General features: G+C 35.2%; 1 protein-coding gene across 3 annotated transcripts in view; it reads right to left on the bottom strand.

Annotated features, from left to right (window-relative positions):
* st3gal4 (ST3 beta-galactoside alpha-2,3-sialyltransferase 4) overlaps positions 1-27,679 on the bottom strand; it is a 40,193-nt gene that overhangs the window by 4,327 nt on the left and 8,187 nt on the right. For 2 of the 3 annotated variants that reach the window (XM_051134736.1, XM_051134734.1), the window contains exons 2-9: positions 15,616-15,687; positions 12,811-12,883; positions 12,582-12,671; positions 10,879-10,976; positions 10,515-10,578; positions 7,488-7,586; positions 4,472-4,661; positions 4,253-4,390 (exon numbers count right to left, since the gene is read on the bottom strand). In XM_051134736.1, coding sequence (XP_050990693.1) covers positions 4,253-4,390; positions 4,472-4,661; positions 7,488-7,586; positions 10,515-10,578; positions 10,879-10,976; positions 12,582-12,671; positions 12,811-12,883; positions 15,616-15,637 — 774 coding nt within the window. In that variant the 5' untranslated portion in view covers positions 15,638-15,687. The remainder of the gene's footprint in view (positions 1-4,252; positions 4,391-4,471; positions 4,662-7,487; positions 7,587-10,514; positions 10,579-10,878; positions 10,977-12,581; positions 12,672-12,810; positions 12,884-15,615; positions 15,688-27,679) is intronic. The other variant, XM_051134737.1, reaches the window with a different exon arrangement.

The raw sequence follows: 27,679 nt of genomic DNA, 5'->3' as shown, positions 1-27,679 counted from the left end.
CATACACTGCCAACACACATTAATGTTCAAACAACATGTAAAAGTGAACTTTGCATCCGATGACCCCTTTAAAAGTGGAGTAATCACAGCAGTTTTCATCCATAGTATGTACGTATGCGTTTAGCTTCAAATGGCATCTTTGATGACAGTATTCTATAAAAATTATTTGCATTCTGATTTTGACATCAAACAGTACAAATATGTTTTTTTCTCTTATTCCATGGATTTTATCCGTATTTCAACCACTATGCGCACGCAGCTGCAAGTGACGTAACTCTGTTTTGAACTAAGTTGAACTAAAATAAAATGAGAAAAGATGCCTTGCCAACTGTTTAAGATTTTGGTAACACTTTATTTTATGGTTTCTTAACTAGTTGCTTATTAGCATGTACATTACTAGAATATTAGCCATTTATTAGTACTAATCAAACACATATTAATGCCTTGTGTTCTACATGACCTTATTCTACATGCCTAATCCTACCCAATACCTAAACTTAACAACTACCTTACTATCTATTAATAAGCAGCAAATTATGACTTTACTGAGGGAAAAGTTGTAGTTAACAGAATTTTACTTTTAGTTAACTATAACAACCTTGAATAGAAGTATCTGGCTATATAAAAGCAATAATGAGGGTACAGTCATTTTAGGATTTATAGTAGAGATTCTACTTAATTAAATTTTTTTTTTTTTATTTATTTAAATATTTGATTCATTTCTATTATTTTTTTCCAGGCCTGGAAATTATTTTTATAAAATGTCATATGGTTTCTGTGACTGTGTGAACCCTTAATATACAATGCATGTTACTGAGGAGCCTGATCATTTCCTCTTAATATTTTCTGTTTTTTTGTTCTAATTCTATTTTTAGAAGCAGTGGGTGTGCACGCATTTCCTACTGAAGTCTGACAGGAAGTAGGCAGTTCTGATTTCTGCCAATCAGTGTCCAGATTAAGAACTAGTTGGGCCTATAGCATGTTGACTAAAGTTTGACTAAAGACAGCCAATTTGTTTCAGCTTGTTTCTCTGAATAAAGCTCCAGAAGTGGCCGTGTATGTACACGTGTGTTTCCCACAATGCTCCTCCATGTTTATTGACAGAGCATGTCTCTGTTTGCCTCCCTCCCGAGCACGTCGTCTCTGTGATTCTGGCCGGCAGCCCGGAGTTAGCAGGGGTCCCTGTCAGTGCAGTACACGTGAGGTGAACCTTCTTAAGCTGCCAGAGGAATATAAGAAGCGAGACGATACATCTGTTGCACGTGCGTCTGCACCGTCCGTCCAATCACAGCCCTCCAAAACATACCGAATAAATGGCTGCCTGACAGATATATGCGGAGGGGTGTGCTTCCAAAAATACAAAAGTACACAGATGGGGAAAAGGATATATTCGTGTTTGTCTAAGCCTGACTGACTCACTATTCTTAGGTGAAAAATATGAATGACAAAATGACAATGAAAGACAGATTGACGCAGAGAGAAAGAGAGTAGAGTTGGGTGGAGAGGAAGTGCAAAGCACTTTGAGCTTGTCAAGAATCATTTATGTTTCCTGGCTGGTACTGGCATGTACCAGAAATAAACAGACACACTTCTAATCGTAACTCTCTGTGCATTATCAGGACACTTGTGGACTCTGATTTGAAAAACACTACAGATAATTGACCGTACAGACATTTCACAACAACAAACCTCTTGGCTCTCTTTGAAAAACAAGCAGGATCCAAAATTAACACATGCGAGTGAAAATTGGCTTGGCTGAGTTAAACGCTCGCCAGTTGGATTGTGATTTTATTAAAAACAGCATCATTTACGGTTTAAGTCGATATGTAAGAATGATAGTCTGACCTTCACTACTGTAAGAGATGCAAGTGAAAACCAAATACCGTTCAAACATTCGGGGTCAGTACTAGGCATGCTCATTTTAACCGGTTAACTGTTAACCAACAAAAAGAATTCTGACAATTAATACAATCAGTTAAACGGTTTAAAATGTCATTTAGTTTTTTTCAGTAATTTATCAAAATATTTTAAAACATTTGCTGGATGGTTAAAATAAAATAAAATTTGATTTTTGCGAGTTAAAAAAAAAAAAGATAAATCACGTAGGCCTATAACATTTATTATTACATTCAGAAATAGACCTGATGTCGACAGAAACGTTTACAAACACTACAAACATAGGCTAGGCTATTTTAGCTCCCCTCCCTTCACAAAAAATCCTTTCAATTTAACAGTATTCAGAAAAGAACAAGAATGAAAAACATAAGAAGCTAGGCTATATAAACGACAAGCCAAAACGAATATATTTAGGCTAAAGCTAAACTAACGCTGGGTCTCTCATACGGCACAAATCCAAATGTTTCCGTATTCGAGTTGTATTTGAATGCCAAAATATTATTTATTATGCAAACCTGGTTTTGTACTTCACTCGCATTCCAATATCCACATAAAACAAATTGTTTGGCATAATATCACGGCAGTATGTTGATATGTTGATAACGATTAAGCAGTGTGATTTTTCCATATGTTTGGCTGACTGTATTTTATGTTGATAATGGAAAGGCTGCACTGTCAAGTTAGCAATGCTTAACTGTGTGTGTGTGTGTGTGTGTGTGTGCAGCCCTGGCACAATCACTTGTTTTTTTTTTCCCTTCTAACAGTGAAAACAACTTCTAGTCATTCAGATAATCAAAACCGTAAACAGTTTGGTTCTATTTGTGTACATTCACAATAAAAACAAATCGTTGTGCTTTTGTGAAATAAAGAAAAACAGCATGCCGCTTTCAGCCGTCTTTCTTTCGTGCAGCACAAAAATGAAAGGGGTCCTATTATGCTCTTTTACAGTCTTGATTTTGTTTTGGGGGTGGACTAGAACATGCTTTCATGCTTGGTGGTTCGAAAAACGCATTATTTTTAACATAATTTACATTATTACATATACATCTCTCCCAGCCTGGCACATAAGGCTCGATTAGTTCCGGGTTTAATGAAGGACCGCCTTCCGAAAAACTAAATGTGTTGTGATTGGTTAGCTGTCCCACTGCGTTGCGATTGGCTTAGACGGTGTTTCAGTACTGCCATGCCCCTTGTCGAAAAAGCATGTTCTGTGTACAACTGTTAGCGCAAGCTAGATTAAAGTGATTCTTATGTTTTAAATATGGATATTTTTCTTACAAAGACGCATGTAAAATGAATCCCTGGAGAACAAATTTTGGTATTTTTAACGGATCACAGACACTTATCCTTTCCAAAATAATACAATTCTAATTTAAAATAATCTTGTCTGATAACAGTTAATAATCAGTTAATGAGTGTCGGAAGTACCCAAAAAAACAAATAAATAAAATGTATTACCATTTCCACAGAAATACGAAAGCAGCACAACTGTTTTACATTAATAATAATCAGAAATTGTTCTTGAGTAGCAAATCAACATATTAGAATGATTTCTGAAGGATCATGTGACACTAAAGACTGGAATAATGATGCTGAAAATTCAGCTTTACATCACAGGAATAAATTATATTTTACAATATATTCACATAGAAAACTGCTGTATTAAATTAGAATAATATTTCACAATATTACTGTTTTTACTGTATTTTTTGATCAAGTAAATGAGACTTCTTTCAAAAATATCACTAAGTTTACTGACCCCAAAACATCTGAACAGTATCTACAATCTGTCTGCAAAAATGTATATCTTCCGCTGTCACATGGAAGATTTGCAATTACAACCTACTTTTTTGCATATTGAAAATACAGTATTCCTCACAAAGAGCACAGGAGCCTCAGTCCTGATTTTAAGTTTAAAATATATTGGATAAAACAACCAATCCTAATTAAACAGAATTGTTTTAGAAATGTATAAATAATATATAAAATAATAAGAAATAATATAATTGATTTTTTTTTTTAATAATCTAAATTGATACTTAAAAACTTCTATGTAAAATTTATGCTTATGCTAAATTCATTTATTTATTTATTGGCTACCTTAAAGTTTAGGCCAGTTTAATGTCTAGAATCTATGTATGATGCATTAAAATGCAGCCTATGTTTGCAACTCGTCAGATTTTGGAACAAAATCTCATCACAATACTATCAAATATGCAAAAATGACACTATATACATTTCTGAGATGAAACCAAAAGTAATTATATTCTTTAGAACCTCTTTTCTGCCAAAGTAAGAGTGTTTCCCTGGCAATAAGAGTGTTTATCATTCCATAAATCGTGTGTGCAGATCTCACCTGTTGTCGGCGCGGTTGCAGGGGAATTTGAAGCAGCTCACTGGCTGTTAGGCGAAGGAAATACGGGTCCAGGACACGTATCTGTCCGGCCTGGCCAAGCCAGATCTGGGGAGGAGGCTTCCAGAAACCCTTTCGAATCTAAATCGAGCACAGCGCCTCATGATTACTGGGAAACCAGATGCATGCTGGCACACAAGGAAAAAGGTAAGACAGACTGACCCTCTTCTCATCATACAGGATCTCTTTTAGCCAACGGAGGTCCTCCAGCTTGAAAGGAACCAGGACCATCAGGGTGTCTGGGTCATTGTGGATACCCGGATTATAGGAGGCGGATTCAGGGTAAAACAGACGTAATGTTGTCTTGTTACCCACATCCTCCTCATAGCCTCTCACTGGAGCGTCATTCAGCCTAACACAGAAAGATATGTGGAAAAAATAAAATAAGGTCAAAGGTCAAATCAGATTTGGATAGTCAGAAAGAGTATTGCTTCTGTCCTGCATCGTATTTTGCGAATGGAGACCAATTCTTGTTTCTTTCATGCTGATTCTTTCTTACAAAATATGATGCATTTTGATGCATTCATAAAGGCATTTTTGTATTATCACTTAATCAGCAGAAAACATATGATTCCAGTTTTCTTCTGAGCCACATTACAACAATTTGCTCAATTCTCGACCCATTTTCACATGCATGAATAGCCAGAATTATGGCTAGTGACAGAGGAAAAAGCAAACATGAGCCAGATGTATCGTGCCACATCTGTATGTGTTTTACTACATCCAAACAGAGACAGAAAAGTGAAAAAAGCTTATTTATAAACTTATGTTTAAAGTTCTTCGACAATAAATGGTGCATTTGAGCATATTTTCCTCTCTTTTGCAGATCAATGATACATTTTGAAGACTTTTTTCATTAAACCCAAAAGTTTTGACATTTGCTTTTGTTGTTTTTTGAAAAATGCACTGAAACTTGCATAATATTTTGGGAAAACAAAAGTGTAATGGTGTAATTTTTGAACACAGCGTCATAAAGCAGGGCTGTGTAATATGTGTGCATATGAATAATGCAATTCTAATGGGACTGTTGAAAACGTGTCATTTAAGGAAAAATGGCAGAAATAAATTAGCATTGGTCATAATTTATGAAAATTTACCGTGCAGTGTACAGTAGTTTGTACATAATTTGTGCACTGTTGATGAGGACGAGCAGTAAAGCTTGGCAGAAAACACTCCTCATTTAGCCGATTTATGAGGTGACAAGCTTGTGCAGCCAAGCTGCATTTCCCATTATTCTCTGACAGCAAGTGAAAGCTAAAATACATAATAAAGACAATTACAGCCATAATTTACACTCTTAACTGTTGATTTTGCTACAGTAGTGTTAAAAAAGCTTCCTGATTTGGCAGAAAGTAAAATACAGAAAAAGAAAGATGAAAGTGCCTCACACAACCCTTTTTTTTCAAACAAAACCTGTTCATGTGTCACCTCATATAATTATGAGCACCGAACTTGTGAGTAGGAGGACCTGAAGGTCACAGTACGCAGTTAACTGCCAAAAACATCCGCCACTGGCAGGAGAGGGTCTCCTCTGATAAAAAGGTCAAGGATGTTCAAACCTGTAAAGAGCCACCCTTTAAAAGTTTAGCATACTTTTGATGACTTCTTATTACGTAAATACTCTACTTTAAAAGAATATATAATGAAAGGTATCGCGGAGTGCTTATCCGACCCACTTAAGTAGAACTTCAGTGCATCTTTATTTGTAATTTCATAATAAGTCTTTGAGTTATGGTTGAAGTTACGGCTGAGTGCACTAACAAGCATTTATGGTAAACTAAAATATCCTTCAAAGTCATATTTTATTGAAATTTGTACATTTTGTATTTATTTAATTGAATATATCTGTAATGATGCAATTCATAGATGCTATCCTGTTGTAAAATTACAATTTAGTCCAAGTGAAATCTAATAACTTATGTTATGGCTGAAAATACAGTAAAAACAGTAATATTGAAATATTATTACAATTTAATATAACAGTTTCTATTATAATATAGTATAGCATGTAATTTGTAACAGAAATATGCTGGTTTGCTGCTTAGGAAAAATTACTATCAACATTTGTGCTGCTTCATATTTTTGTGGAAATGTTTTTTTTATTATTTGATGAACAGAAAGTTCAAAAGAACTGCATTTATTTGAAATATAAATAGTTTTATAAATTTATTTACTGTCACTGCTTATCAAATTATATACATATATTCCTTTCTTGGAAAAAAATGCATTAAATTGATCAAAAAGTGACAGTAAAGACTTAAGACATTTAATGTATTTTTGAACAAATAAATGCAATTTGATCAAATTTCTATACAGAAGAGACTTCAAAAACATCTAAAAAAAAACAAAAACAAAACATAGTAACCATAAATATGTCAAATATGTTTGATGGGGAAAACTGAAACTTTTTAGGTGAACTTTTCTTTTCTTTTTTCTTTTCCCTGCTCTCCACAGTTTTATGGACGTCATGGACTTGGAGTGAGACACTAAAAGCACGTCTTTATCAACTAACCCCCATGTGTTATTTTTTACAGAAGTGAATATTTGCGTGAAAACCGCCTTTTCTCACAAATGAGATTAGAGAGGAGCTGATTTTCTGCTCACATCTCAGCCTAATGGTGACTTCGAAGCATCAGGATTTGTAACTCAACACCAAATGTCAAGCGGCTCGGCTCTCCTCCCCCACCGCGATTAGCTTCTGAGAACACAGGGAGGACGGGAGACCATGGAAAAACACACTCAGCCAAATTCTGCCGTTTGTTAGAGGCTTACAAGAAATAAAACAGCATTTGTTCATTCCAAGGCTATAAACCGGCTTGAGAAACAAAGGTTGAGAAACAGTAGCCAAGCAGAGCTCTAATTGCAGGAGGTATTGTTAAGTGAGCCTATTATATGCCACTCAACAGACTTACAATAAAACAAGAATGTAAAATACAAGCCAGACTAATTGTAAGGCTTCCACTCTGTACACAGAAAGAAAAACAAATATTCAATGAACAATGGAAAACAAGAAATTGAGAAATGACCTAAAAAGCTCACACATAAAGCTCAAGCTAAAACGTTCTGAGACTTATACTGGAAAAGAGACTTTTTAAAAGATTGAGGAGTCCTAAATGCTAGATAAAGGCAGTGTAACAGAAATACTTAAAGGTCAAGCAGAGTTGGAGGTTTTATTTACCTGATCACCACGTCGTACTTGTTAATGATCTCCCCCAGTGAACTGTTTTTTATGGAAAAGCCGTTTCCAATGACTGCACACGTCCTGCAATCTAAACTGCTGACACACAGGGAACTTTCCATTAATATGCTTTACAATGAGGCCACATGAGTGAAATGAGGTGCTTAAATTCAGAAAATGTTGCTCATCAACCTAAGTATTATATAGGCGGGTTTATTCTCTGTGTATTTTCTATTCAAAGTTTAGAAACAGAGTTTGTTTCTTCACTGGAACTAAATTGGAGAAATTTAGCATTACATCACTCTGCAGTGAATGGGTGCTGTCAAAATACTACTGAAACTACTGAATAGAATCTAGATAAAAACAAAACTACATTTGGTTTTTGTCCATTGAAAATGGATAGGATACTATATTTGGATCTGCACTGAGATATCGATAGCTCTGGCCTTAAAAATGAAGATTCCAGAGGAAAACTTTCTTAAAGGGGTCATCGGATGCCCATTTTTTCCACAAGTTGATATGATTCTTAGGGTCTTAATGAAAAGTCTACAACATGCTTTGGTTAAAATTTCTCAGTGGTAGTGTAAATAACACCTTTTTACCTTGCCAAAATCAGCTCTGCAAAAATCATCCTGTTCTAGTCGAGGTTGCTTTAAATGTTAATGAGCTCTGCTCGCCCCACCCCTCTCTTCTCTTTGTGGAGTGACGAGTCTGTTTACTTTAGCCGCGTTTAGCCGCTAAACTTGCTAACTAGCACGTTATTAGGAAAGACGACTGCAAAGATTCATAAAAAAAACCCTTATACTCACTTCTGCTGTAAGTGAAGCTGGATCACGAATGATTCACGTGAACATAGACGGATATATGTATATCGGGAGGTGCATTCCCTTCACAAACAAACATAATCTACTGCATCTTCAGCGGCTCAGATGTCAGGAGTTAATGACGACCACTATGTTCATTATTACATCCAGCAACACAACACCTCAATCGCTCAATCGGAGATATTCTTGTCTAACTTACATCCCTGCTCCGGCATCGAAACAATGGAGGTCGGACTGTTACAGCTGACAGGTCTGAGGTAAGATGCTCATGTCAATCAACTATCGTGGGAGCGACCTCTGAGAATGGCTCGATTTGAAAAAGGGGATATTATTTTTACAGATCAATTAAAAACCACTGCATGGATTTTAATCATTATAGGGTAGATTTGTACATACACTGCCAACACACATTAATGTTCAAACAACATCTAAAAGTGAACTTTGCATCCAACGACTCCCTTAAGAACCAGCATCTAATATTAAAAACTTTAATAGTTCTTGAGTTACAGGTACACAAATTTTGGAAAAAGAATATTTATAAAACTCAAACATGTATGTTTCAACTGTTTTGATAGAGGAAAACAAGATACAATTCTAATTTTAACATTATTTCTTCTTCAGACATTGTCCTTTAAATAAAATAAGCATTAGCTGCATAAAAAGTGACCAATTTGGTTTTCAACCACTGAAAATGGGTAATATTCAACATCTGAAAATGAAGCCTCATTGAGATCCCCATATCTTTGGGACTGAACGATGTAGGGCCTTGAAAATAAAGATTCCAAAAGAAAGGTTTATGAAGAATTACAACCTAAAATCATATTACGATATCTTCAATACTTCTTGAGTTATAGTTAATCAAACTTTGGAAAAAGAATATTTATGGCAGTCAGACTGGTATTTTTAATGCAGTTGTCCTGACAGAAAGAAACAAGATACATCTCTAGTTTTAACATTATTTGTTCCTCTTTAAAAGAAAATAAGTCTCATGTTTTTTCAAACTGACCCACATTTGGTTTTTGACCAATGAAAATGTGTAAATTTTAACGATTTACTCTTGGAGCCTTACTAAAATTCCAATATCTCTGGAACCGAATCTCATAGGGCATTAAAAATGGCAAAAAGAAAGTTTGTTAAGACCCAATATCTAAAAGGACATTAAGATACCTTTAATACTTCTTGAGTTACAGGCATGCAAACTTTGGAGAAAAACTTGAAATGTGCTGTTTCCCCATGTTTGGATGGTCATCATTGGCACACAATGCAACAAATATTGCTGAAGTCAACAGATTTTACTAATAGAACTACCAATCTCTGTGTAAAATTAACACTATGTTGCTGCCATTTTTCTGAAGTCATCTTTACCCCCCTGTAACTTGACTCAACTTGATGATTTGGTGAAAACTGTCAATTTGACCTCCCTCTACAAAATAGTGGATTACTCAGTAAATATCAACCCATGACATTAAATATTTTGGCTTTCATCACTATACATGTGTATCTTTCTTCAGAAAAAATATTAGCAAAAATTTGAGCCAAGGACGTTTTTGAAATTGGGTTGATTTTACATAGAAATTACCCCATAAAAATCCACAAGTAATCCACACCACTCCAGTCCATCAGTTAACATTTTGTGAATGAAAAGCTAAGTGTTTGTAAGAAAGCATTTTTAAGACATTTTAAGGTCAAACCATTGCTCCCAGCCATAATACTGCTTTCTCCACTGAAAAAAATTGTCTCAACTGAATCAGGAGAGAAGTATCTACAGATCAAGTTTCAATTATAAGCCAAAACAGTTGTAAACAAATATGTGGGTGGATTTTGATGTGAGAGGACAACAGGAGATGGACTGTTCCACTGAAGGAAGTGAATTATAGACTAGTATTTTAGCTGGAAGCAACAGTCTGAAGTTAAAAAACACCCCTAATGATGGATTTGTTTCTTACAAACACACAGCTTTTGGCTTCTTAAGATGTTAACTGATGGAATGGAGTCGTGTGGACTTGTGGATTATTGTGAGGTTTTATTGGGCTCTCATTCAGATGGCACCCATTCACTAAAGAGGATCCACTGGTGAGCAAGTTATGTATTCCTACATTATAAGGAACTGAAACAAATGACTGGATCTAAAAATCGGTTTTCTGCTTACGGGAGCTTGAGTTCAAAGTTAGATACTTGTGAAAGAAGCTCTTCCCTACTTCACCTCTCAATGTTTGCTGGCATTTTGTAGCTGGAAGTCACTGCCAACACCTTAAGAAGAAACTTCTCTGCAGAGAAAAAGAAGAAAGTATTTGAACAAAGTGCACCAGTATCAGCATGAATGGACTTCATGCAGAACGATGAGCACCATGCAGTAAAAGCATGCTGACCACAGAACAAACAAACTTCTTTATATTATGTTGACTGAAAGGTTTCAAAGGCATGTGAGGTTTCAGCACCAAGATTTATGCGATCATGTACTCAAGCCAGATTTAACATAAGCATTAGCTTAATGACTTTGCAGTGGATTTAACCATTGTATTAAAGGGAAGATTATGAGAGAGGAGAGCAACAGAAGCTGTACATACCGCTGCCTTTAATACCATAGGGCAGAGCTGCAGTCGACAGATGTTCCTTCCAGAAGAAATCCTTCAGCTTTAGAAAGAGCTCAGTCTTTCGGCTCATGCTGTGTTGGGAAACAAAAAACAGATTCAAATACCAGCTACTACTCAAATACAATGTATACATTTACTTTTTATGTATAGATTTAATTACCCTAGAATTTCAATCTTAAAGTTACATCCGTTATAAAAACAGTTAAAGGAGAAGTCCACTTCCAGAACAACAATTTACAGATAATTTACTCACCCCCTTGTCATCCAAGATGTTCATGTATTTCTTTATTCAGGCGTAAAGAAATTATGTTTTTTGAGGGAAACATTTCAGGATTTTTCTCCATATAATGGACTGGTATGGTGCCCCGATTCTGAACTTCCAAAATGCGGTTTAAATGTGGCTTCAAACGATCCCAAATGCAGTTGTAAACGATCAAGGAAGAAGGGTCTTATCTAGCGAAACGATCGATTATTTTCATTCAAAAAAAAAAAAGATACAATTTAAATACTTTTTAATCTTAAATGCTCATCTTGTCTTGCTCTCCTTGAGCTCAAGACAGTTAGGGTATGTCGAAAAACTCCAATCATATTTTCTTCCTCAACTTCAAAAATCATTTCAAAATCATCCTACATCGCTGCAGAAGTACTGACCCAGTCTTTGCAAAGTGAACATGCAAAGAAGATCAAAAGCCTTTAACAAAAAAGGTAAAACAGCGATATGAGACGATTTTGAAGTTGAGGGAGAACATGAAATGGGAATTTTTCGACATACCCTAACCGCCATGAACCGGAAAAAAAAAACAGTTCAGACATTTAAAAAAAATATAGAAATTGTATTATTTTTATGAAAATTACCGATCGTTTCACTAGATAAGACCCTTCTTCCTCGGCTGGGATCATTTGAAGCCGCATTTAAACTGAATTTTGGAAGTTCAAAATCGGGACACCATAGCAGTCCATTACTTGGAGAAAAATCCTGAAATGTTTCCCTCAAAAAAACAATTTATTTACGGCTGAAGAAAGGAAGACATGAAGGGGTGAGTGCATTATCTGTCAATTTTTGTTCTGGAAATGGACTTCTCCTTTAAACTAATAACACAGAGGATGCTACAATACAGAAAATACAGAAAACACAGATGCCATGCTAATTAGCCTTCTGAAGCTTTTTTAAAAAAAGGTCACACTTTGGCCATTCATGGTTATTTCTGACCTGGAACAGTAAGAATGTAACTGGTTGTAACTTACTGTAACTCAACAGTGAGAAAAGTAAAAACAATAAAATTATGTACTTCTTTTTTTAGACTCATTGAATGAATTTGATCTTTTGAGATTTCTTATAAATGTCATCAAGTTTTGAACCACTCAGACTGCATTTTTATTTATCTGACAAGCTTGTTAGTGTTAATGGTATTAAACATAATGTTTAATCAGCATCAGATAAATACTGCTATACTCAAAAAAAAAATAACATTATTATATCAGTTACTCATCTTCATGTGGTTTTTTTGATATGTTTGAAATGTTAACAAAAAATTTTTACTATTGACTTTCACTTTATGGTGAATAAAGATCATACAGAATGAAAGTCATACAAGTTTCATTTCCAAATTTCAAGCTCCGTAATTTAGTTTCTAAGTACTTTTCCAAAACAGGTCACACACATACATGTCACTTACTTCAGTTTAAGACTCTCCCACTTCCTCTGCAAGCGATAATTGTGACATAGAGAAACAGTAGGCTGAGGGGACTTTCCGCTGCCTCCATATCTTAAAGAAAAATAATGTTTAAGTAGTCGCTTGTAACAAGTACAAGTCAAAAGTTTTTGAATAGAAGATTAAAAACAATAATAACCAATAAAAACATAATCGTATTTGATACCTTGTAAAAGCAGGTGACTGTACTAACCTCTCAAAGTAGAACTGGGAGCAATAGTAACAGATGAAGAAAAGCACAACCGGGATGAGTCTTAAAAACCATGCTAGAAGAGAAGAAAAAATACAGACAGCTTTGATTAATAAAAATGCATATACTGTAAGACTGATAAAACTGGCACTGGGCTGCCAACTAGATAAAGGGAATCCTGGAAGTTCCAGGCCTGATTCCAGAATGAAATCACCATGGGTGCTTCTAAAAATCAGTGAGGATGCTCTAGTAAAGTGCAGATGTAATGTATAAGCAGTGCTGGGTAGTAACTGATTACATGTAATCTAGATTATGTAATCAGATTACAAAAATTAAATACATTTACACTACCAAAAGTTACACTGTCACAAGTTTTTGATCAGTAAGATGTTTCATGTTTTTAAAAGAAGTCTATTCTGCCCACCGAGTCTGATCCAAAGTACAGCAAAAACTCTAAAATTTTGAGATGTGTTTACTATTTAATATACTTTTTTTTTGGCTATAGAAATTAATACTTTTATTTAGCAAGGATTCTTTAAATTGATCAAAAGTGATGATAAAGACATTTATAACTTCACAAAATATTTATGCTGTCAGATTAATGCTGTTCTTCTGAACTTTCTTTTCATCATGTTTTCTACATAATAATAATAATAATAATAATAATAGACGTTTTTTTTATCAGCAAATCAGAATGTTAGTATGATTCCGGCAGGATCATATGACTGAAGTAATGATGCTAAAAATTCAGCTTTGAAATCACAGGAGTAAATTATATTTTAAAATATGTTTAAATATAAAACATTTTAAATAGTAAAAATATTTCAAATGTTTGACTATTTTTGCTGTACTTTGAATCAACTAAATGCATGCTTGGTGAGCAGAAGCGACTTCTTTCAAAAACATTAAAAATCCTGTAATTATATTTCATTTTAAAATACTCATAATCAGACTAGTTATTTTTTATTGTTAACATGGTTACATATTATTAACACAACAGCAATAAATGACTCATAATTTATTGATTCTCCCCAATTCTTCCTCTTCCTCTTTTAAAAATAAAATATCTTTCTAAAATAGTCTACCACTTCCAAGTCTTCTAGTTTTCCCCGTCCATTTCTATGGTTATCACAATGTCAATCAATGCAATTTTGAAAGCGATGCACATTTATATATGGGAAGAGGTTTTGCACACCGCAGAAGTGCTCTCAAGCGCTCACAGCTAGGCATCTGGCATAAGCTGGCTTCTGTAAAAACACTGTGGTGGACACGCAGTCAAAGTCCACTGAGTCATTCATTCATGCACTCAGTTCATTCAGATGACTGATTCATTCAGGTAATTTAGTAAATGGCTCTCTTTATGAATGAGCCATTGAATCTTTTGGTTAACACAATTCATTCAAATTCATGCAGAAACAAAACACCGCTGTGTATTGCTCAGAGACGCGCAACAGTTCTGCTGTGGCTTCATAGGTAATATTTTCATTGGGCTTGAAAGCGATTCATGCTGCAAAATGCCGGCTGGCATTTAACAGCACGGATATAATAGCTACTTCAGTTACCTGCATAGTAATTAATTGATTAGACATTATATATATAATTATTATTAAAGGGGTCATCGGATGCAAAGTTCACTTTTACATGATGTTTGAACATTAATGTGTGTTGGCAGTGTATGTACAAATCTACCCTATAATGATAAAAATCCATGCAGTGGTTTTTAATTAATCTGTAAAAATAATATCCCCTTTTTCAAATCAAGCCATTCTCAGATGCCTGTCGGTGTGGTGTCACACTCTGTTTATACTGCTTGAAATGTGAGAGAGTGAAATGGCTGCTTTCAAATGAACCAATTAAAATAGAAAACGAATATTCTCAGATTCTCTCATAAGCCGAAAACAAAGAAAGCTCTATAGTTTATCAATAAATTATTATAACGTTAATGCAGTCTCCTTGCTGTTTTTCCCAGACAAATTCATAATTATTATATCTGCCGGTGCGCTTTTTTTTTTGCATGCGCTTGAGCGCTTATTAGGCTATGTAGGCAATTAATGATTATGATTTATATGGTTTATTAATAAATGTGCGACTCATAGTCGACTAATGCTTAAACTGAATGCCTACTAGTCGACCAGAAAAATCTTTAGTTGAGGGCAGCCCTAACAAAAATGCTGAAAAACCACAGAATCCATAGGACCTGAAGCATTTTTCTGAAGAACAGCAGGCAGTTTAACCGTTCAGGACAAACAAGTGACTCATGAACAAATATCACTAAACAAAACAAACAAAAAAATACAGCTGTGGATCATTCAGGTAACAACACAGTATTAAGAATCAAGTGTGATGTAAATGTAAAATTTTTGAACAGGGTCATTTTTATGAATTCTATCTATCTATTATTTTTCTCATCAACTATATTTAAATGTCCTTTACGTTAAATATCTTATTCAGGTCAGTACTAAATAAAAAAAATAGCATGCATTTTGTATGATCGCTCTTATTTTTGTAAAATAATTAACATTTTGCAGATTCTGCAAGGTGAATGTAAACTTTTGACTTCAACAGTATATTGTGGCACATTAATGGACTTCAGCTGTGCTCCTAAATGTTTTACTGTAGTACTTTTTTTTATTTTGCCTTTTTTGGACAAAATGATTTAAAACATTACATATTTTTCATATAGTCTATCAATTAATATGCTATTACACACACACCAAATGCGGTTCTAGATGAAGTGAACCATATCAGCTACCCTGCTCAATATACCAAATAGCCTTGTACTGTTTATGTGTGTGTTGGAATACTCACTTTTGGCTGCTTTTAAGGTCATCTTCACTCATGCCTTTGCTCTCTGATTTCTGAACTGCCCATACTGCTCTCCTGAGAAAACACAACATCACATCATACGCTGTAGAAACTACACGTTTACTTTCTCTCTCCTCCCACCCATGTTTGTACATGACAAAATGTATACCACAACAAAAAATAAACCAAAGATGCTGGGGGATAAAATAAGAACAGCCTTTGTAAGCGTTTCTTCTGTCTGCTATGTGTTTCACTTCCTCATTTCTTTTATGATACGTCCACCCTAAAACTTGGATTTGTATATCAGTGTCAGAGTGGGAGTGAAGAGAATTTAAAGAAACGATGAATGTAACAGTGTTAATCTAATTATAGGACATCTAATGTCATTCAACACATGCACACATGCAGATGTATGATTGCCTATACACCCTACTCTGGTTTACTCTGGTCTACTTCCTGTTTTGTTTCTTAGTTACATTGTTCAAAAGCCGGAAATAAAAAGGTTACCGATTTAGAATATGAAAATGTGCACTGACCCTTAATAATGTAAATAAATAAATAAATAACTGATTGACTTGTTTTCTGTGAAAAATTCTGCCATTTACTCAAACTCACAAGGATGTATCAAATATGTTAAATGCACAATGACTGATAACTGATTTTGTTTACTTATTCATTCATTCATTCCAGGAAAATAAAACCTTGAATTGATATTACCATGGTCACAAGACGATATGAAATGTTACTGCAGTCAAAATTAAAAATATCTCTTCCAAGTGTACAAATTAAGAAAGAAGCATTGTAATTTCTCTACTGTAGTGTAAAGTAAAAAATAATAAACCTATGAAATATTTGTTTTCATTCATTCATTTTCATTTTTATTTTACAATGAATGGCTATTACTGTCATTATGATTATTATTATTATTATTATTATTATTATTATATTCTAATTACTTTGGCTTCCTAAAACACCAGTGTGAATGTAATTTAGACTGAGACAGTATATCACAAAAAAAGAGGGCTGAGTCCACTTTAAAGTTCAAGTACATGTCAGTACACTTTTTTCTGACTTAAGTTTGAACTTAATTTTCTCTTCATTTTGAACTCTCAAAGTGCATTAGATAGAAGAATTTAAAATCTTAATTTTTTTCCAATTCTTCATTTGTCTTTTTTTTTTAAATATCACAATAAATATCGTATTGTGGACTTCATATAGCGCAATATTATCGTATCGTAAGATTCTGATATTGTTACATCCCGACTGGAGACAATAAAATCACTTGACCACTTAACTTAACCACATGACCAATGGTATTACTACTGCGGTAGACTGTTTCATTTTTATAATGCAATAAAAACAATTCCCAAGAATTTCACTAGCACAATAACTGTTGTCAAAGAGCAGAAGATATAACTCATTAAGATATAACTCATGACATGCATAAATATTGTCTATCTAAATATAGACTATTATTATCTATCTATAGAGTCAAGAGTTAAAGATAATCAGGTTGGGCAAAGTTCACAATTTTAGACTTTACGACTTGAAATTCTATTGAATTGAACAATAATGTCTGGTGAATTTAGTATTTTTATAATATATTACATATAAACATTGACTAATATTATTATAATGTTTCTGGAAGTACCCCACACGTATTATAACACATTTATGGGTAATTCATGCTTAAATTTATTAATAAAAAACAGTGGTATGACCTTCTCTTATTCATGCCTGCTACCCTAATTCAAGTTTACCTTATAAGATGCAGGAGAACAATATATTGAATGGACATAAACTGAATGGACATCAACTATTTCAAAGGCAGTTTTTCACTCGCTGACAGTTTTATGAAAATCGCAGGCAAATGCCCAAATTCCAAGGCCAGTCAGTGCTTGTTCTCAAGAGTGACAATCGCATAGTGTGTACTATTAAAGATGCGTTCTGAGAGAAGCATATTGTCAAATGTGTCTGATGAGTCTCAATTTCTACTGAAACTTTCGGATGGAAAAGTGAAAATTAATTAACATGAAAGCATGTATCAACAGTTCAGACTGCTGCTGGTAGCTTAATACTGACCATGTCCATCCCTTTATGACCACAGTGTACCCATCCTCTGATGGCTACTTCCAGCAGTATAACAAGCCATAACACAAAACTTAAATCACCTCAAACTGGTTTCTTGAACATGACAAGGAGTTCACTGTACTGTACTTAAAAGGCCTCCACAATCATCCAACAGATCTCCTTTGGTATGTGGTGGAACGGGAGATTGCTATTATGGATATGCATCTGACGAACACGCAGCAACTGTGTGATGCTATCATGTCAATATGCACCATAATCTTAGAGGAATGTTAAATATTTGCCACAAAGAACTAAGGCACTTCTGAAGGCATATGTATATGGTTTCTTCCACTTTCACTGACATATGTGGTCCCAATTGGATGGCATAGCCTTGGCAACTATCCTGTCATAGTAAATCCCTTTAGATAATATCTGAAGGCTGGATTACTTATTATTAACTCTGCTTTTCCATAATTCCCTGACATTTCTCATATAGCCTCCCTCACTGTCATCCATTCTAGATTGCTAGCATGAATCTCTCTCTCGGTCATGCTCATGTCCAGAGATGGGCAGGTGCTTCACTGAAAGTCTTTGGCCAAAGTCATTTTCTGGGATCAAGCAAGATAAAATTTCCATCATCCCAGTTTATAAGCAGATTTAACAATGTGAACCACTATTATAATCATATTCTGTGCTGGCCATACTGAAAAATCTCAACCTGATCTCATGGCGAAAATGTACCTGTGGGAAGTACATATCACTGCAGTTTCCAACAGAAATGAAAACTAGAGTCGGTAAAAGAGACAGGGTGCTTCTTTTTTTTTGTTTTTTTTTTACTTGGAGCAGATGAATGTACATTTGGTTTTGTGTTTCACCACAGTTCTGACTTCAGTTGAGTGGCGCAATAACTCTAAAGCTTTGTGATGTTTTAAAATAACAGATCATCTGCATTACACCTAAACCTACCCGATAGTATGAACAGAAGTGAATGTGATGTAAAAACACAATCGCAAGCATGCTGTAGCTTGTTTTTCGATCTCTAATCTTTCAGCTCCTTTATCATGAGTCATGTTAGGATTCATATCCAGAGATTACACATCCAAAGTCCTGTAAAAGGCACAAGGAAGAATTTTACAGTATTTACAAAGCTGTTATCACTATCATAGTTGAGGTAGTTTGGATTATGGGGGTCTCATGACTTGGTTCAAATTTTCCGTGCTTGCTTTGTCAGTTTGACCTAAAGCCAACATGTACACCCAAGGGGCTGGACGTTCGGAAAATGTAGAAAGTAAGCATATATTAATCTTACTTTTTTCAGCAAAAAAATGCAATATAACTGTAATTGTGAACACTGTTTTGAGATGTTGAAAAAGAAAATCATATGATGTTTGTGTTGTTTTTTATTGCATTTTGAAATATGCGTATCCCCTGAGATACGTTGCCTGATTTTCCATAATTCCCTGACATTTCTCATATAGCCTCCCTCACTATCATCCATTCTAGATTGCTAGCATGAATCTCTCTCTCGGTCATGCTCATGTCCAGAGATGGGCAGGTACTTCACTGAAAGTCTTTGAAAGTCATTTTCTAAGATCAAGCAAGATTCAATTTCCATGATCCCAGTTTATAAACAGATTCAACAATGTGAACCACTATTATCATATTCTGTGCTGGCCATACTGAAAATCTCAACCTGATCTCATGACGAAAATGTACCTGTGGGAAATTTTTCATGAGATGCGAAATACGTACCAATAAGTACATATCACTGCAGTTCCCAACAGAAATGAACACTAGAGGCGGTAAAAGAGACAGGGGCATTTTTTTTTACCTGGAGCAGGTTTTGTGTTTCACCACAGTTCTGACTTCGGTTGAGTGGCACAATAACTCTAAAGCTTTGTGATGTTTTAAAATAACAGATCATCTGCATTACACCTAAACCTACCCGATAGTATGAACAGAAGTGAATGTGATGTAAAAACACAATCGCAAGCATGCTGTAGCTTGTTTTTCGATTTACAGGACTTTTCCAAAGCCCTGTAAAAGGCACAAGGAAGAATTTTACAGTATTTACAAAGCTGTTATCACTATCATAGTTGAGGTAGTTTGAAGTATGGGGGTCACATGACTTGGTTCAAATTTTCCGTGCTTGCTTTGTCAGTTTGACCTAAAGTCAACATGTATACCTAAGGGGCTGGACGTTCAGAAAATGTAGAAAGTAAGCATATATTAATCTTACTTTTTTCAGCAAAAAAATGCAATACAACTGTAATTGTGAACACTGTCTTGAGATGTTGAAAAAGAAAATCATATGATGTTTGTGTTGTTTTTTTTATCGCGTTTTGAAATATGCGTATCCCCTGAGATACGTTGCTGATTGGGGTACAAAAAAGGAAGGTAAATTGTACCCCCTGTTCTGGTTATTTCAATATTGTTCATTCTGGGGTGGGCAGTGAGTGAGGGGTGTTTTAAGGGGCTTTAGCGTTCCCCCTTGGTGGTTATAGGGGGTGAAGGGGGTGTTGAAATCACAGAAAATACACAGTAATCACATAAAATATAAGGGGGAGCCACTTGATTAAAAATCTCTCCAAAGGGTGGGGACGGGGGTGGATGGGGATGGGGATTAGAAATCGCATCAAGGGAAGTGGATCAGCCTCAGTAGAAATTGCATTCCAGGGCTAGGGGCCTTAGGGAAGAGTCTTATAGGCCCTCCTAGCCTCTGGGCTCCCTGTACACAGTCCCCTTTCTATTTGTCCTTTTCAAATGTATATATTTAATGTAAAACTGATAATATTACATTTAGCTGACTACATCATAGATTTTTTTTTTCATGCAGGATTTCGCACACCTTATTTTATGGTAGAACAGGGGTATCTAACCCTGCTCCTGGAGTGCTACCATCCTGCAGCATTTAACTCCAACCTTGATCAAACACATCTGAAAAATCTAACAAAAGTCTTCAGCATTACATAAAAATGATATGTTGTTACATAAATTACATTATGTGATTGTTTAGGGATGGAGCTAAACCGTGCAGGAGAGTGGACCTCAAGGGGTGGAGTTGACCACCCTTGAGAATGAGGACAAGTTCAGAGTTTAAAAATACAAGAAATGTCTGTGCCTCAAAGGAGAAGTTCACTTCCAGAACAAAAATTTACAGATAATTTACTCACCCCCTTGTCATCCAAGATGTTTGTGTGTTTCTTTCTTCAGTCGATAAGAAATTATGTTTCTTGAGGAAAGAAATTTAGGAATTATCTCCATATAATGGACTTCAACAGTGCCTCCAAGTTTGAACTTCCAAAATGCAGTTTAAATGCAGCTTCAAATGGCTCTAAACAACAAAAAACAAATTGACATTTTATATACTTTTTAACCTCAAACGCTCGTCTTGTCTAAGCCTGCGTGAACTCTGTCAAGACAGTTAGGGTATGTTGAAAAACTCCCATCTCGTTTTCTTCCCCAACTTCAAAATCGACCTACATCGCTGCAGAAGTACCGACCCAGTGTTTACAAAGTGAACATACAAAGAAGATCAAATGCCCATTACAAAAAATGGTAAACCAGCGATGTAGGACGATTTTGATGCTGAAGACGAAAACGAGACGGGAGTTTTTCAACATACCCTAACTGTATTGACCCAGATTACACAGACTACATATGCGCATCGCAGAGACGAGACAAGACAAACATTTGAGGTTAGAAAGTATGTAAATTATCAATTTGTTTAAAAAACTACTGATCGCTTTGCTAGGTAAGACGCTTCTTCCTCAGCTGGGATCGTTTAGAGCCCTTTGAAGCCGCATTTAAACTGCAATTTGGAAGTTCAAACTTGTGGGCACCACTGAAGTCCATTATATGGAGATAATTCCTAAAATGTTTTCCTCAAGAAAACATTTTAGCAATGAGCGTCTTACCTTAGATCAGCTGTAACAGTCCGACCTCCATTGTTTCGATGCCGGAGCAGGGATGTAAATTAGACAAGAATATCTCCGATTGAGCGATTGAGGTGTTGTGTTGCTGGATGTAATAATGAACATAGCGATCGTCATTTACTCCCGACATCTGAGCCGCTGAAGATGCAGTGGATTACATTTGTTTGTGAAGGGAATGCACCTCCCAATCTACATAAATGCGTCCATGTTTGCGCAAATCCTTTGTGATCCAGCTTCACTTACAGCAGAAGTGAGTATAAGGGTTTTTTTATGAATCTCTGCAATCACCTTTCCTAATAACGCACTAGTTAGCAAGTTTCACGGCTAAACGCGCTAAATGCAGCTAAAGTAAACAGGCTTGTCACTTCACAGAGAGAAGAGAGGGGTGGGGCGAGCAGAGCTCATTTGCATTTAAGGGAACAATCCCTCAGAATGGGATCATTTTTGCAGAGCTGATTTTGACAAGGTAAAAAGGGTGTTGTTTTACACAACCATTGAGAATTTTTACTCAAAGTATATTATAGACTTTTCATTAAGACCCGAAAGAATCACATCAACTTGTGGAAAATGGGCATCCGTTGACCCCTCTAACGTGCGAAAATTTGAGAATCAGTGTGCAATGACCTTTCGGGTGTGTTCACACTTTTCATGTTTGGTTCGATGAAAGTCCATGTAAAGTCAATTCTGAGAATAACACATTAATAACAAATTTTTCTGTGGTTTGACAAACTCAGAGCACCCATTTAATATTGCTTTACATGGACTTAATAAATTGGACTTATAAACTCTAGTGCAATTGCTCTATTTTAGTGCTGTTTATTTGAGTAAGTGTGAACGCTGCGACAGCTAAAAAGATGAGTCTTGGGCCGCTTCAAAACGAACTCTGGTGCAGGTCAAATGAAATATGAATGCAACAAGGACCAAATACTTCTAAACTAAATTTTGAATATTACATATTTTGCATCACACAAATCACAGAATTATTGATGACTTTTTTTTACCCTAATAGGGCAATGTATCCTGGGAGATACAACTCATAAAATCCAAAATATATTAAATATTACAAAAAAATTCCTTTCAATGTGTTTCCTTTCAAAGTCTAGATGACATAAAATCATATATAACACAGTGACATGAAATGCTGATCATTTTCCACTCTTGCTTGTTTTAGGGCTGGGGGTTAGTAATCTGGTGGGGATCAACACTGGAAAGCAAAACATATGGAGCTGTACGAAAATGATTACAAGTGCTTGCTGTTTTACTGCCTCTAGTGTTCATTTCTGTTGGAATCTACAGTGATTAGTACTTATTGGTACGTATTTTGCAACTTGCGAAAAAGTTCCCACAGGAACGCTTTCATCCATCAGGTAGGAAAATCTAGGAATCAAAACTAGTTCAAACCTGGAAATGTAAAGAAAGATTTAAGATTTTTTTTTTTTTAAAAAAAATAATCGAAAGCCATTATGTTTTTTGTCATTTTTATTGATCTAGCTAGATAACATCTTGTATTCCACAGAATGTCATATGAGTTTGGGACAACTTGAGGATGATTAAATGATGACAAATACTGGGTGAACTGTCCCAGAATTTCTAAGTTATTTCTACACGCCCATTCTAAACCAATTAGATCTTTCTTTTCTTTTCTTTATTTATATAATCTTGTCAGACATATTTAGAACAAGAATCATTAAATAAAAAGAGGATCACATTTTGTCATTTTAAAACTGTACCAATCTTTTCCAGTCTATCCTTCAAACCACTAGGTTTTACCCATTTGTCAGCAAGAAGTTTTTAATCATAAAATATATACAATTTAGTATGATCGCTTTTTATTTCATACTGTATATTTTAATAAGTACAGGGCAGAATAACTATTTAGTTTCATTTTTGCACAAATATCTATTATGCTGAATGACAACGGAACATACTTAACCCATATTTTGACATTTTATTTTTTACAAAAGTTTACTTTACTTTTATTTAATATGCTGTCTATGTATATAAAATCACTTTTGTACATTTTATTGAAAGCAGACATCAGAAAGGATGTCTTGACCCATATATATACTTTTTGGCAGTCTAGCTTGCATGTCAAACTATGCCAATACGAGGTTAATGTTGTGCAACTGAATCATTCTAAACGTGTGTGGAAACTAAGTAACTAGCTGCAATAAACCATGACAAAAGGATTGTTTTCACTAACGTTTGCAAACTCAACAACAGTATGATATCAATAAACACAGCTTAAAATCATGTTAATGTTGCGGCTTCAGACAGAATGACAACTTTTCTGACAATGAGCATGTAAAAGATTAAAAGGAAATAACAACTCCTCTAAAGTGCACATAACCTTGCAAGCAATAAGCAGCAAGAATGGCCAAGAGAGAATGAGGAATTAAACAACTATATTCTCAATTCCACAGAATTTTAATATGACTGAAATTCAACTGTCTGCAGAATAACTGTATAGTTTATTTAAATACATATGAGAGATGACATAAAAATAGCTATGACCTGTCTGTAATAGAATCCAATAATCTTGATAGGCTTGAGCTCACAGCTCTTCTGTTTACCCAATTTAGTCTTGGCTCTGTGTCCAGACACAGACATCATTCAGCAGTCAGAGCAAAGCTGTTGTGTGTCCCAACATGCTCAGCATAAAAGACCCTTCTGAAACACTTGATTCAAAGAGAAAAAAAAACTCCCAAACCAAACCAAACTCCCAAACCTAAATTAAATAAATACATTATAAATGAAAGGTACCTCATGGGAATCGACTTGTTTATTTGGAACTGACATAAACCAAAAGATAAGACTATTTATAATAAAGTCGAATGATAGTGGAATTTTTATATATCTAACGTGACATTAAATAGGTTGGACCACATTGGTCGATAAATTATTAATTAACCACTAGTTTTTATAAGATAGATAACAATAACACTAGAAGTAAAACTTTGCTGAACTTTATTACAAAAAAAAGTACAGAACCATGAAAATGTACTGTACTTTTAAATATAAATAAATATTAACATATTAATTTATAAAAAAAGATGTTGAAGATGTTGTAAAACAAATAAATGAAGACCAGTGACTGCATATCAGCTGAACTACATTATGGTTGCTCTAACATTTCAACAACATAAATTAGTAACAAATTCTTCTCATTTAGGATGTCTACATTATTCTCATTGTAAATAAAGAAGTCCACTAATGAAGTGTTGACATCAGATCCAAATAATACACCGGGCAGATGTTCCATAAATGCTTAAACATTAACAGCCACTCATAATCATCTAACTAAATTAAACTTTAACAACAATTACATTGAACCCCTATCACCTCTCTGGATGTCTCAAGTCTCTCTGTTCTGCACGCTTTCCATGTAAAAACACAGAGCTGCATTCAAGGTGCGTCTAATGAGCACCATATGCTGCAAGGCCGTGAGGCCGCAGTCCTGACCCAACCTCAAAAACAATGCTAGTCTGTATGGCATATGGAAAGGAAAGGAAAAGGAAAAAGGAAAGGACGTGACGTGTGACCAAGTATTGTGAACCATACTCGGAATTGGTGCTCTGCATTGAACCCATCCAAGTGCACACACACAGTAGTGAGTAGTGAACAAACACGCACACACACACACACACACCGTAAAGACACACCCGGGACCTGGGACTCAAACCCGCAACCTTTTGATTACAAGCCCGACTCCCTAACCATTAGGCCATGGCTGCCTTTTTTTTTCTTTTTAAAGTGTGTATTATCTTATTATAGTTTTGTGTGAGGAGTTTCATTGCAAAGAACATGGCTTTTCAAATCCTCATTTGAGAATATGAAACTCTTGATGGTAAAAGGTACTGCACTGTAATGCACTTCAATTTGACTATATAGCACTGCAAAAAGTAAAAAGCTTAAAGAAAACATTCACCCAAACATGATAAAAAAAATAGCATTTAACTGCTTGCTCACTAATGGGTGCCATCAGAATAAGAGCTGATTAAAAACAAAACAACTGTGAAAAACTCTCCTGTTGTCCTCTCACATCAAAATCTACCCACATTTTCACATTTTCAGTGGTCAAAAACCAAATGTGGGTCAGTTTGAAAAAATATGAGACTTATTGCCACAAATCCAAATGTTAATCACTTTGTATTAGGGCTGGGCAATATGGGCAAAAAAATGATCACGATAATTTTTTTCATATCAGTCGATATCGATAATTATCACGATAAATGTCAAATCTCTATTTTTTTCAAGTTTAAATTCAGATTTTTGTTCTGAAGTAAAAGTTGTAGAAACCAGACCATTAATTTTCTTTAACAAAATAAATATCTAAAGAGAAAAATTAATTTCTGCATGTTCTAATGAGTTTCATATTGTTTCAAATCAAGAAACAGATTTTGGCTTGTCTGATAAATGATAATAATAATAATAATAATCACTTTTTGATAGTAGCTTGAAGATGCAGAGGTAATTTTTTGTTCATTATCAGTCAGTAACATCTGTCAAAATTGTAGCAACCTCAGTTTTATATAGTTAAATTTATACCCACCCATTTTTTTTTTTTTTTTTTTTTTTTTTAAGCACTGGTCTCCCATAGTAGCAAACATACATTTTAAATCATGATAAACACACTTAAAACCACACATCATGGTACCTCAATACCATGGTAAAAATATAACTACATGGTTTTATAGGTAACCGATTTGTATGAAAACCGGTAGTCTAAAAACATTCACTATAAATGAACACATGCTATAGCTTAATCACAAATACATACATATATACCATTACTCCTGTAATAAAATTCAATGTGAATATCCCACATTGCTGCCACAATACCATGGTGCAGTGAGTGTTACTACAGTAAATCCATGGTAAATGATGACGACGTGTAGATTGAAAAGCCTTCTGACTGTCTGGTTGCACACAGCTTTAAACTAGTTTGAATCACAGAGTCATTTGTGTTCATCGCTGAATTCAAGTGTTTCACACTGGATCTCACAGCGCTGTTTAGTGCTCGCGTGACGGAGCCGTTCACATATCGGGTCTTTTGCGCGTTCAAGTTCGTTACTTCAAATGTAGGTGCGCAGCAGCTATGCTCATTACGGAAGCGACGCGGTCAGTTTTTCCAGGCGCTTCCGTGCCGCATCTAGATAATAAATGCATCTTGTCTAGTGAGCTTGCGCAGCGCAGCATTTTGAACTTTGGTCCAAGCGGATAAACGGTCCGTGTGGCGTGATTCAAATGAGTCGCGCTATTTCGTTCCGCTTTTGGCACATAAAAATAATATCGAACATTTACCGAACTCTTCATATCGTTTTATCGAGGAAAATTATATAGCGAAAATTATCGTTATCGAATTACCGCCCAGCCCTACTTTGTATGCAGCCGATGCTAATTTTATTTAAAGAACAATGTCAGAAGAAGAAATAATGTTGCAATTAGAACTGTATCTTGTTTCCCTCATCAAAACAATTGCATAGAACATACCTGTCTCATAAATATTCTTTTTCCAAAATTTGTGTGTCTGTAACTCAAGTAGTATTAAAGTTATCTTAATATAATTTTAGATTTTGGTTCTTAAGTAACTTTTCTTTTAAGGCCCTGTATGGTTTAATCCCAGAGATATCAAGATCTCAGTGCAGCTCCAAATTTAGTATCCTACCCAGTGGCGTAGCGGACGGGCCCGCAGGGCACGCACTGCGGGGGGGGCCCGCGTTGTGGGGGGCCCCCCAAAAAATTGACTTGAATAAATAATTAAAGCGTTTTTATAACGTGAACGTATAGGACTTTTATTTTGGTAGTAATTGCAGCCTACCGTGTTTGGCGATTATAACCATATCCGTTGTCCTTGTTATCCAATCACGATTAAGAATTTCCGCAACTGTTTAGAGAGTGAAGCTTATGAGCGCAAAATGAGTAAAAGAAAATATGTCAGCGGAGCTCAAAAACGGACTAACCAACACCGAAAAGAGCAATTCAATGCAAAACTACCGAAAATTTCATCCATGTTTCTTCCAAATCAGCGGGAAAGAGCTGCGAGAGCGAGCACGGGTAAC

Source organism: Labeo rohita, chromosome 18 (genome assembly GCF_022985175.1).
Source record: "Labeo rohita strain BAU-BD-2019 chromosome 18, IGBB_LRoh.1.0, whole genome shotgun sequence".
In the NCBI taxonomy this organism is placed as follows: Eukaryota; Metazoa; Chordata; class Actinopteri; order Cypriniformes; family Cyprinidae; genus Labeo; species Labeo rohita.
This window is presented reverse-complemented; position numbering and strand designations above follow the sequence as displayed.